Here is a 12,482-nt window from a genome sequence, read left to right as displayed (position 1 = left end):
ACTGCCCTGTTTTATAACCCATGATGGGCAGAGCATGCGTTTCTCTGTAAACAATGCAGGGTGTTCTGTAGCATTTTAAAAAGCAGGTTATTGACAGCGCTGGAGAGCCAAGAGTGCAGTGTGTAGACTAGCGCTCATTATTATTAAGGTGCTGGTAATGACAGTGCTGAGAGTGCAGTGTGTAGACTAGCGCTCATTATTATTAAGGTGCTGGTAATGACAGTGCTGAGAGTGCAGTGTGTAGACTAGCGCTCATTATTATTAAGGTGCTGGTAATGACAGTGCTGAGAGTGCAGTGTGTAGACTAGCGCTCATTATTATTAAGGTGCTGGTAATGACAGTGCTGAGAGTGCAGTGTGTAGACTAGCGCTCATTATTATTAAGGTGCTGGTAATGACAGTGCTGAGAGTGCAGTGTGTAGACTAGCGCTCATTATTATTAAGGTGCTGGTAATGACAGTGCTGAGAGCTGCAGTGTGTAGACTAGCGCTCATTATTATTAAGGGTGGCTGGTAATGACAGCATTATTATTAAGGTGCTGGTAATGCAGAGCTGAGAGTGCAGTGTGTAGACTAGCGCTCATTATTATTAAGGTGCTGGTAATGACAGCGCTGCAGAGCTGAGAGTGGAGTGTAAAAGCAGTGCCGCGCACCTCGCAGGGTGAGTCACACAAGTAGAGATCGCAGGCTCCTATCCTGGTTGTGCGAGACAGCCGGTCTTTACTGGGGATTCCGGGGGGGGGCGGAATCGGCTTAGCGAAGGAATAATAATAATAATAATAATAATAATAATAATAATAATTGTGCATTCCACATTAGGAGAAAATCGGGAGTAAAATAATTGGAGATTCTAAAAAAAAAAATAATAATAATTTGGTTGTTGACATTATAAGGAGAAAGAATGACACCTAGTGGCTGTAAAGGTGCATTAATAGCCTAACATAAATTCAGAGACAGAATCAAGGATTTTCAGAGTAGCAACGTGTGCAGTACACACAATGTCCCTGTAGTTAAAGCTGTGTGACAGGTGGTTTGATCTTTACATTTTTAAGATTATTGTGTGTAATTATTAAGAGTCCTGAACAGTGGCACTGGCTCGGTGGGTAACAATATCCCAAGCACTCCACAAATCTGACCTGTATGGTAGGGTGGCAAGAAGGAAGCCATTACTCAAGAAAGCCCACCTTGAATCCCATTTGAAGTATGCAAAAAAACACTCAGGAGATTCTGTAGCCATGTGGCAAAAAGTTTTGTGATCCGACAAAACTAAAATTGAACTTTTTGGCCTAAATGCAAAGCGTTATGTTTGGCGCAAACCCAACACAGCGCATCACCCAAAGAACTGTGAAGCATGGCGGTGGCAGCATCATGTTATGGGGATGTTTCTCATTGGCAGGGACCGGGGCACTTGTCAGGATAGAAGGGAAAATGAATGGAGCAAAGTACAGAAAAGTCCTTTGGGAAAACCTGTCAGATCCCCAACCTACATCCAATCGAAGATTAGTGGCATGACTTGAAGATTGCTGTCCATCAACGCTCCCCAAGGAACTTGACAGAGCTTGAACAGTTTTGTAAAGAAGAATGGTCAAATATTGCCAAATCTAGGTGTGCAAAGTTGGTAGAGACCTATCCCAACAGACTCACAGCTGTAATTGCTGCCAAAGGTGCTTCCACCAAGTATTAACTCAGGGGGGTGGAGACTTATCCAATTATGATCTTTCAGTTTTGTATTTTTAATATATAATCTTTTTCTCAATAAAACCTGTTTTCCCCTTAACAGTGTGGAGTATGGTGTGTAGATAAATGGAAACCAAACCAGTATGTAGTCTTTTTATATGTTTTCTTGGTTCTATGTGTATTCAATACACCTTCATAGACACGCTATTGTTCTTTTTTCATTCTTCTTCCACTGTCACATAAAGTAATAGCTGGTGTTGCAGATCCCCATCCCTCCCAGTCCTGGCTACAGTCCCAGCCACTCTGCAGCAGCTTCAAGGACAGTCACACCAGCTGAGTCAGCACCTTCCCCTCCTCCCTGTCCACGCTCCAGATCAAATTAGCCCCACACTCCTCGTCCCTGCTGTTTTGGGGTCGCTGTGAAATCACATTAAGAGATACCTTTACATACTGGCCTGGCTTTTAAGTTGAAATCAATATCCATGCAGCATATCACCTCAAGGTGAAGGAAAGATACAATAGTTTTGGATCCTTGAAAGGCCTAGTTCACTCATCCTTGATTATAGAAGTGGACCAACAATATTCTCCCTTATCCCTGCAGGGGATGGACTCTGTATGTACGCACATCACACTGGAAAACGTCTTGTCATGAAATCTGCTATTAACATTATTTAACATAAATGATTAAGAGTATCAGATCATGGCATAGAGGGAGCGTCTGTCCATTCAGTATGTCACATATACACTGTGGATATATCTGGATAATGGCATATCCAGTTGTCATGGATTTGTCTACTTCTATTTTAAGACGCACTTTTTAAATCAATTTTTTCTTCTAAAGAATGGCCAGCGTAGTGTATTAAAATTGCCAACAAACAAAACACAAACAGCAATGTGCCTGACTGGCAGTTGAAGGGTTCTCTAGTAGTGATCCTGTGGAGTGGACCCTCTCCTCCTTGATGTAAACAAAGTAAGCCTTTGCCTGTGTAGCTATGGCCATGGTAAGGAGCCTCGAATTGGCGCCACTGCGTTCTTAAATAGGCGTAGGCTTCCCGATCACACCCCCCAGCCAATCAGGACCTCCGATCAGCTCCGCTCTAGGCAAGCCTTCCTGTTTACTACAGCTGAACCAGCGACAGGGTCCTCCCTGTCACAAAGCGTCATTAGCTTCCTGAGGAATTCCAAGAGAATTTCAGCGTTTCATTATTGGGCTCAGTTCGAGTTCTGTATTTTTCTACTCGCCAGGCAATACCACAGTTCACAAAAAGGGAGAAAACCATGTGAGTCATCACAAGTGCAGATGAGAAGCAGCATATACCTGCAATGCTCTGTGTGACAGCAGACGGCTGCAAACTGGCTCCATGCATCGTTTTCTTACAGGAGTAAACACATCTTTGTAAATGCATCTATTTGACTTTTTTTTTTTTTCCTGAAGTTGAGGGTGGGAAATTTGGGTGGCGTCTTAAATTCAAAGGCATGCGGTACATTGGTCTCAAATATGCAGTTTTGAAAGAAACACGTGATCGTGCAAAAAAAAAAAAAAAAAAAAAAAAACAAAACAAGACATCTGGCACTACACCAGGGAAAAGAAACTTTCAGTTTGCTTGCATTGCCTGCCAGGAAATGTATTATAAGCACTACCTAGGTCATTTTACCTCAGCTGTGCCTTTGAGGTCAAGCATCTTACTGGTTGCAAAGCATGTCAGTCATTAGAGAAAGCAGCTGGTTGGTCACTGACCAAAAAGAGGGCCCTGAACAGGTGGGGACAATTTCACTCTCCAGCTGAAATGACGGTGAAAGTACAAGACTATCTGAACACAAGGTTTTCTTTAAGCTAGTGCAGTACCAGGTATCAAAATGAAAAGAAATGTTTGCAAAAAGATACATTTCTTCAAAACTACACATGGATTTTAATTGAATCCCTGTGATATGTTGCAATGGTCATACATTATTATACACTGCCATCTAGGGGATAGCTTTGGCAACTACAGATGGCTACACATCTCATTTTCCCCTATCTCCTGAGGCCATTAGACACAAGAATGCAGTGCCACAGATGATTAAGGATGACTTTAATGTTTCCCCTCACATGCTCTGTTGCTTGTTTACAAAGCCCTTTTGCATGGGTCCCAGTCCTTCACAGAGTGCACTGGCCTGTTAAAAACAGCAATAGTCTGCACAAGGTTTCTAGAGCACATTTGGCAATCAGACCAGTGACTACCAAGAAGGAACAGTAAAGATTATTGCAACTCTTAAAATAAACAATAGAAACTCTGCACAGTACAAAGGGGTCATGGCAAAAGTTCATTAAGAACATTAAGAACATATATTTTCCCAGCATGCAGTAGTTAAAAATGAAATTAAACAATCTGGATGGACAATCCATTGTTTCACATGTTTTGTGATATTAGACAGAGAGGCTGACACCATTTCAGACTATCAGCATGAACCAGTGTTGTTATTGACTGTGCTTGATCAAAGAAGTACAGGCAAAGCTACTGTTTTCTGCTATTACAATTTTAAAATAAGCAGAGCGCAAACATCAATACACTGCATTAATATACACAACACGATACACTTTCTAACTCTGTATGTTTGAGGATTCCTAAGGATTTCTGAAACAAAGCGAAGGGGGGGGGGTGGGGGGGGGGGGGGTTAATTGGTTTAATTTCATAGGGACTCTTTCCCCACATAATAACTGACAGACTACCTTAGAGTCGCTGGAGCCCTGCTACTGGAAACACTCCACACAGATGCTGGAGCCCTGCTACTGGAAACTGGTTTTACATCTAAACTGACAATTATTCAGCTTGGCAACAGGCAGGAATTGAATCTAGACAGATTAAGGAACAAAATGATAGCAAAAAAACTTGGTCTGACGAGGGAGGGGGAGGTGCAGCCAACTCAAAAACTAAGGGCTTTCTATGTTTTGGCTCATGATCTAAAAGGGTTACAGCACAGGGGTGGGGGTTGGGGTGTGGGGGTTGTGGTCTCCTCGTCTCCTGCTTCTCCTCTGACTCTGGGTCTTCGATCAGGGGTGCCCATTTAACCCACATCTGTGAGGGGGCACCTGTTTAACCCCCATGATAACCATTTTGTTCCACTGCAGTGGTATTGGAGCTGGTGGTTCCAAACCCTCTGCATTTTGTTTGTATGATGTAAATATTTCTTAGAATACAACAAAAGAGAGAACACACAGGACTACAAAATCAGATTGCACACTTTTTTTGTGAAGATGCACAGCTGATTATGTATTTAGAATTTATAGCTGCGATTGTATCCCCCTCTCTTTAACCCGTCCCCGTCCCCGTCCCCGTCTCTGTCTCTGTGAAGGGTGAGCAGATCTGGGTTTCTCGGGAGTTCCATCACTGGTACCGGATCCCCACGAGCTATTCCCACTGCCGACCTCACCGCTCCACACACCCTGCCTCTCTCCTCCCTGCCAGGACAACTGAGCAGCAAGGACTCCTAGAGACAAGGAAGAGTTATTAAAAAATGTTCTCATAAGATGCAGCATCTGGTTTACAGGATGATGCCATTTCACTCATCGCAAGAGCATCACAATGTTAGAATGGTTGATTATAATGCTATTCCTTATGTCAGGTACTGACACTGGCACCCTTAGGAATAAACAGCTGCCCCCTTACCTTGCAAGCCAGGCCTCTCACTTCATCCAGGGGTGGAGGAGGATCTCCCCCAGGCTCGGACGGCTCTCTGGGAAGTGCGACAGGCAGCGCCGAATCAGATTCCGACACTGGCAGGGAGGCGAGACCGTGAGGGATTCAGGAGGCAGTGTGAGGCATCACATCAGAGGCTCCCACCAAAGGGGCACTATTACAGAGGCGGTCCTTAAAACTAAACCTGAAGCACCCTAATGAACTCACCTTTAGAGACGCCTTTGTTGAAGTTCAGGACCCCGCGGATGATGTCCTTGTCCTTTCGGAAGGGGAGGTGCCCACACACCAGGTCAAACGGCAGGACCCCCAGGGACCACACGGTGGCAGGAAAGGCATGGTACTGCTGCTGCAGCACACATTCAGGGGAGACGTACTGAGGGGTGCCTGGGAGAGAGGGCAGGGCTAAGAGAGCATTCACACAGGAGCACGAGCACAGCAACAAGCTGAGTCTGATATACAGAATAAACTTCAGTGTATTATTACCTTGATTTAACAAAACCAGGGACCAGTTTCACAAAGCACTGCTAGCACTTGCACTAGCACTCTGCTTGTGCACAAGCTATCTGATTTTTACCTGTTTCAAAATACTGTATTTTAAGATAGAATGATAAAGTTTAGTAGAAATCTGCTCAGCAAACATTAAAGGATAAATGTGTTATGTTCCTTATTTTTTATGGAAGTCAATTGGATTTAGCAGCCTGCTACTTAGAACCAATTGTAAAACTAGCCCCAGATCTCATTCGACAGTGTTCAGCTAAGAGAATGTTATACTGGCCTCTGGTCGACGATAATGGTTTAGTCTTTAATTAAAATACATTGGCTTCAATGGAGATTAAAGTTAATTGTTATAAAAACAATACTTTTGTGAACTCATGAATTTACAAACATAGAGAATAAAAATCACTGAAAATTAAAAATGTATCATTCAGGAATTTAATTAAATTGCAATTCATTCATTACAATGATAAATATAGGACGTGAAATCACATCAGGAAAATAGAAATCTGATTATCAAGTAAAAATTAATAACTTGGAAAAAAGTTATTTCACAAAAGACTATTTTAACTAATGAACTTGTAATGAAGTTACAACGAGTCAAAAGAGCCAGTCATTGAACTAAATATGAGAAATATGCTATGAAAACTCTTTTGTGAATGGATGGTTTAACTATGCCCTGCCTATCTACAATGTTTATAAAAACACTTGCAGCATGGAAAAACACTCTCTCACTCTGCAAATTAAAATGTATTAAGGAAAAGCTGTCTCTTAGAAGGGTAAGCTTCATGGAAATATCTGAATGTGCGCAATTGGCGTGAACTGCTGCCAAGGCAACAACTGTCAACAATTCATCTTCACGGAAACAAACAACAGCTGCTGGAGACAACAAGAAAACATCTCCTTGCTTTTTTATTCTGCTCAAGTCGGCTCTACATTACTGGAAACAAACATCATTGCAAGCACACAGGAAGAGGAAACCATTTGGTGTGTGGCTTTGTTGCTTTGTGGGACATTGAATCGTGTAAGAACAATCCATCATGTCTTTCTTCAAATCCCTTGAATAACTAACGTGGAGAGGACTAAACTTCAGATCTCAACTTTTCTAAACTGAAACGCTTTTAACCGTGTGGAGAAAGTCAGAGGCGGGAAGTTTAAAATGGTTGTTTACAATAGCTTGTAGTGTACGATTAACCTTAAAAATGCCGACAGCTGACAAATAAAAAAAAAGCTCAATTCATTTTAACAGAAGACCGCGTTCAGAGCTAAGAGAAGGAGACGTTGCACACAGATGGTGCGATTCTGTTTTGTTCAACTTGCAATGTGTCTTTGGCTCATCCAAGAAAAGTTCAGGCTAAACAATTACCAAGCGAGCAGGTCACAATCACAGAGCACGGAAACACGTAATGTCAGCACGTTTGAATTAGTGGAAGCCTTTGTGTAGCGAACATAATGATACAACGGCTGGTCAACGAAATATTACAAAGTTTTTTAATAAAAAAATCCAGAATAGTGGAGCCGTGCCTAACAGTGACACACAAGAGCATTTAAATGGCAAAGTGAACGACTCTGATTCTATTTGCATTGTATGTGAGGAGGCCACTGACGATCAAGGCAGTTGTGCTTTGTACATTATTTTCATCCCACAGAGCTTTAGAACTGCTAATTCAGAAGAACTTACTGCTTACTTAGTAGACACACTGCACCTTGGCTCTAACCACACAACAGTAATAGGTCAGGCTATTATTAAAATGCAGTGGGACTGTGACAGGGATGGCTGTAGTGGTGACGTCAGGCCAGCGCTGTTTATTTAAACAAAAAACACCAATAAAATAAAAGGTTTTAACAAAAAAAAAAACTGCTCACACAGCGAAATAAGAGATAAACAAAAACAAATCTCGTACACTAAAGCAATAGGTCAGGCTGGGCAGATTTCACGTCCGGTCCCTGCCGTGCTAGGCTGTATTTAATGCACGAAATTGAACACTCTGGGCAGTTACATAGATACAGAATGCACTTGAAACGCATTGAAGAAGGGTTTGCTGTCAGATAGAATGAGACTAGACAGCTGCTTGATATTATTATCGTATCATATCAGTTTAGGTGTAGAAATAGATTGAGACGCAGCGCATACAGGACCTTATTCTGTGGCATCTTGATTCCACTGGCTATAACGTTGATTATAACGTAGTAATTATCTTGTGAAAGAGGTAAAAATAAATGAATAATGTACTTCTTATTTTTTGATCTACATGGCAGCTATATGCTTCCTTACAGTACAATACATACATTATATATTAACAAAATGCATTAATAAAAAAGAACATTTTAATATTACGGTCAGTTCAATTCATATTGGTCAACCCTTGAACACATTGCAATTAATTTAATATAAATATAGTAGAAATATGAAGATAGCAACAGGGGATATTCATGAATGTCAGCGCCTTGTTTACGCCTTATACCGTGTTTTTAAAATTCTCAAGTTTGTTATTTAAAGAATAATATATTTCGGGGTTCATATTATCTAACAATAAATTGTTCCATAGCTGTGAAGCAGGGGGCTGTAATTGTTGTGGGCCTCACCAGCGAACTCTGTATAGACTGAGTCCTGGATCAGATCCCCGCAGCCGAAGTCGATGAGTTTCAGGGACTCGTGTCAGTCTTCACCAGGATGTTCTCGGGCTTCACGTCCCTGTGCAGCACCCCTCGTCTGTGGCAGTGGTCTAGCGCCCCCACCAGCTGGTGCATCAGATTGCGGGCTGTGTGCTCCTTGAGAAGGCCTCCCTGGGAATGCGCAAAGTCAAAGAGGTCACTGCAGGGATGCGGCCGCTCCAGGACCAGCAGGATCACCTCGGGGCGCTCGAACCACTCCAGGAGCTTAATGATCCTGGGATCTCCCGGAGCTCTACCAACGAGCTTCAGCAGGGCAACTTCCAGGGGCAGCCTCCCCTCCTCCTGGGGCTAAGAGACAGGGTGGGGGAGCAGGTGCTTAATGCATTGCGGAGAGGACAACTAGAGATACTTTCAAACCAATTCTGTAACATGAACTCACTATTTCCACCCAGTCGTTCACCATCTCCCTGGGAATGAATTTTATCGCCACCTGGACAGAAAGCAAAAGAGTTCAATTAGAGGCATTGTCATTAACTTTAGAAATGATCAAATAAACTTAATGAATTCAAAGATGACAGGCTGGCTGAAAGTGAAGCTGCCCTCCTGAATTGGACTCTACACATCGGCAGACCATCAGACTGGCGGTGTCCTTCCAACATCCACCCATAGCCTCCAATCCCCAGAATGGAGCCCATTGAATACAAGTTATTGAAGGGCTCCATCTTTCCTATTCAAATACAAAGAAGGCATTAAAATGCATTTAAAAAAAAGATATGGTTCATAACAGCAATTAAGAGTAACTTGATGCAACATGATGTCACAATGACACATTAATTCATTTATTTTGGCATTCTGACATCAGTGACTGCCATGGCAATGCCTCAACTTTGAACACGAAAAATGCCCCTGGTACTATATTTAATAACAAATATGGCATTTGGATTTTGGAATAAGACTGTTTAATGCAGAGGAACAATAAACAAACTGCTTCTGCAGCTGCGGACAGTCTAGATTCTCTCACCTCGAGAGGCCCTGCTTCTCGAACCCTGGGCCCGTGGCTTGCAGTGAGAAGTGGGGAAAGCTATGGGTTTGCAGTCAGCAGTGTTGTAGTCTTGGTCATCCTTGCTGGAAGGGGAAGATTTCAATGGTACTGTGGGTTCCCGAAAGATTTGCCGAGAGCGGAGGACCAGGAAGCTCTCTGTCAGGCCCCGATTCGAGGGTCCGGGCTGCGAGTCCCCCATCCTGTGGAGGCTGTGTTTCTCCAGCTCCTCCACCCAGCCCCACTTCCTCGAGGGTCCCTGCTTGAAAAGGTCTCCCTTCTTCTTGATGAGAGCCCAGGCAGGCAGAGTCGTTGAGACCATTCTCTTCTTGGTCTCCTCGTTCGTCGATTTGATCGACTTCGAGAACATCACTTTCCTCTTCCTCTCTTTCCTCTCCTGCGGCACCCGGAAGATCTGGGAGCTCCCCGGTCTGACCAGGCCCTGGGATTTGGAGCGAGCCCTCCCCTCCTCTCGCCCCCTGCTCTTCTCCTGCTGCTCGTTCTCTCTCAGCCTCTTACGCTTCCACTTGTTCATCTCGCTGAGGTAAAATCTCTTCCTTCCATTGAACTCCCTCAGCTCCATTCTGGTCTCCCCACCTCAGTACCTCTGCCCTGTTAATCCTTGTCTCTGCCTCAGCGACAGTAATAATAAAAATACATTCATGTGAGAGAAAACACAGCAACATATGTCTATTTATTTATTGGGACTAGAAATGCATAAAACTAATAATCGATTTATTTAATTAATTAGTTTGTATGTATTTATGAACTTGAAGCAAATATTTAAAATGTTTTATTAATAATAGAATGCATATAATAATATAGTTATGCACCAAGAAAACTTCTTAAAATATATATTAAAAAACGAATTATTTTTAAAAATTACAATTTTTATAATCTTTAATGCATTTAATATACAGATTTACTTAAAGAAAATAATGTCGTTTTTTTTTTTTTTTTTTTTTTTTTTTTTTTTTTAAAACGCTAAAAATGTTCTATACCTAAGTAAGAAATCGACTTAAAAAATAAATATCTTAGACTCAATCTAGAATCTGTCTATAACAGGTGGAATAAGGGAACATTAATCAAGACATGCTAGAAAAACATTTTCAAAAGTTCTTACCTTACCTTAAGGTTTTTTTTTTGTTTGTTTTTTTTCATTTTTCAAACTGGTCGGTGTCATTGCGGCGTAGAGGTGTCACAAAACTAAGACGCGCAGTGATGTTTTAGGTCACACATCTAAGAATGACGTGTTGTGACGTGTTTTTATACGCTATGCTGCATGGACCTGTTAACCCGTATAAATGTGTAGTTTTGCACCACGCTTTTCCTTTGGTTATACTGTGCATTTTTATCATAGTTTACCTGGTTTGTCGTGTTTCTATTATTATATGGTTTACCTCTGTGCTTTACAGTGCTTCCCTAGGCTTCATGATTACACTGTGCTTTTACTGTGGGGGACACTCATAAAGGAAACATCAAACTACACGCTGTTATTCCACGTTGTAAATACCTGCAAATGCCGTGAGCAGCTTTTAAAACCATGAAGGAAGGATACCAATAACACGCCTAATTATATCAATTGTATTTACTGAGTAAAAGGAGCAGTAGTACAGACACATATCCTATATCGTATTGGCACGGTTGCACAAATTCTGGTGCCACTAAGAAGCCCCCCAAAAGACTGCTGCCGTACCTACACTCGTTTATTTAACTCTATGAAGGTGCTTGTGATGTCATTTACTGCACAGTTAATGATATAACGGTCTACCTTTCCTTCCTGTTTAAACATTCAAGCATCGTGGTTTCAGGTACTGAGTCCGTTCATTTCCTGTATTCTGTATTCTATATTATCTTATTGAATTTCAACTAAAACTACGCACTGGAGGTCATTCGTGTTGTGCTAATGTGTTGTAAATTCTTGAGCTATCGGATCGTTTCTTTTTTTATTATGTTTGATAGATGATTCTGTATTCTGTTATGTAATGACGTACCTGTCTCTGCTATGTGTTTTGTTTTGTTACAGTTTGGCAATATTATGCGGCTGTTTACTGTGGAGAACAATGGCAGCTCAAATCGTATCCCTTTTAAAAGCACTACCAGCGCTTGTGGAAATATGTTTTTATTTTATTTTTTTGTGAAGTAAATGTTTCCAAACTATTATTTAAATAGAATTGTGTTACTATTATTATTGTTTTAACAGTAGTTGACATGTACAAAAAATGCAGGGGTTACCAAAACAAGCGTGTATAGTGTATATGAAATGCATAATATAATATATCCAGTATATAAAATACTAGAATGTGTTTGATGTTGCATGAAACGTACCGGTGTGTTTATCTTTGCAGTATACTAACAGTAGCAGCTGACAGAAAGGGAGTAGTGTATAGTGTAAGCCAGCAGATGGCGTATGTGTCTCGCATGAATTGATGTAGCGTGTAGATAGCGAATGACGCAGGGGTTACATATTCCCTCTGCCCAGCACAGAGTGTATTCTGTTTAATATACATGTATACTATATGTATTGTATTGTCATAAAAAGGCTGTTATATATATATATGTATATATATATATATATATATATATAGTTTTACTGTTTTTACACATTTTCCAATAATGAAAGGCTCTGTACATGGAAACATGCATTCGTGTTTAATAAATAAAATGGACACATACGTCCTCCAGTTTAAAACAAGTCTTGTTTGTTTTTTTGTTTGTTTGTTTGTTTGTTTGTTTTTGCCATGTCGGGTATTACAGTACAGAGCTTGGAGACTGGCGGCTCTGTTATAATAAAGAATACAAAAGAAAATAAAAACACAAGCGGGTTACTGTATTTGGCAGGGGAGTGTGGAGGGGGGGTGTGACGCGATGACTGTTGCTAAGCGACTATCTGCTGTATTCCAGTTTTACCTGTTCCCCGAAACCACTTCACACACCTGTTGCTGGAAGCCTCCCGGCCAATAAGAGCAAACGAGCGCTT

At 41.5% G+C, this 12,482-nt stretch overlaps 1 protein-coding gene across 1 annotated transcript; it reads right to left on the bottom strand.

Moving 5' to 3' along the window:
* Positions 1 to 5,530: 5,530 nt before the first annotated feature.
* On the bottom strand, positions 5,531 to 9,557 carry LOC121302174 (serine/threonine-protein kinase pim-2-like). The gene is given in 5 exon segments (XM_041231991.1): positions 5,531 to 5,736; positions 8,434 to 8,505; positions 8,508 to 8,811; positions 8,903 to 9,190; positions 9,485 to 9,557. Coding segments are annotated over 4 exon segments (606 nt in total). The 5' UTR covers positions 8,927 to 9,190; positions 9,485 to 9,557.
* Between the last annotated feature and the right edge of the window lie 2,925 nt (positions 9,558 to 12,482).

This window comes from Polyodon spathula, chromosome 29 (genome assembly GCF_017654505.1).
Source record: "Polyodon spathula isolate WHYD16114869_AA chromosome 29, ASM1765450v1, whole genome shotgun sequence".
Lineage (NCBI taxonomy): Eukaryota > Metazoa > Chordata > Actinopteri > Acipenseriformes > Polyodontidae > Polyodon > Polyodon spathula.
The sequence above is the reverse complement of the archived record's forward strand: the minus strand, read 5'-3'. Positions and strand labels throughout refer to the sequence as shown.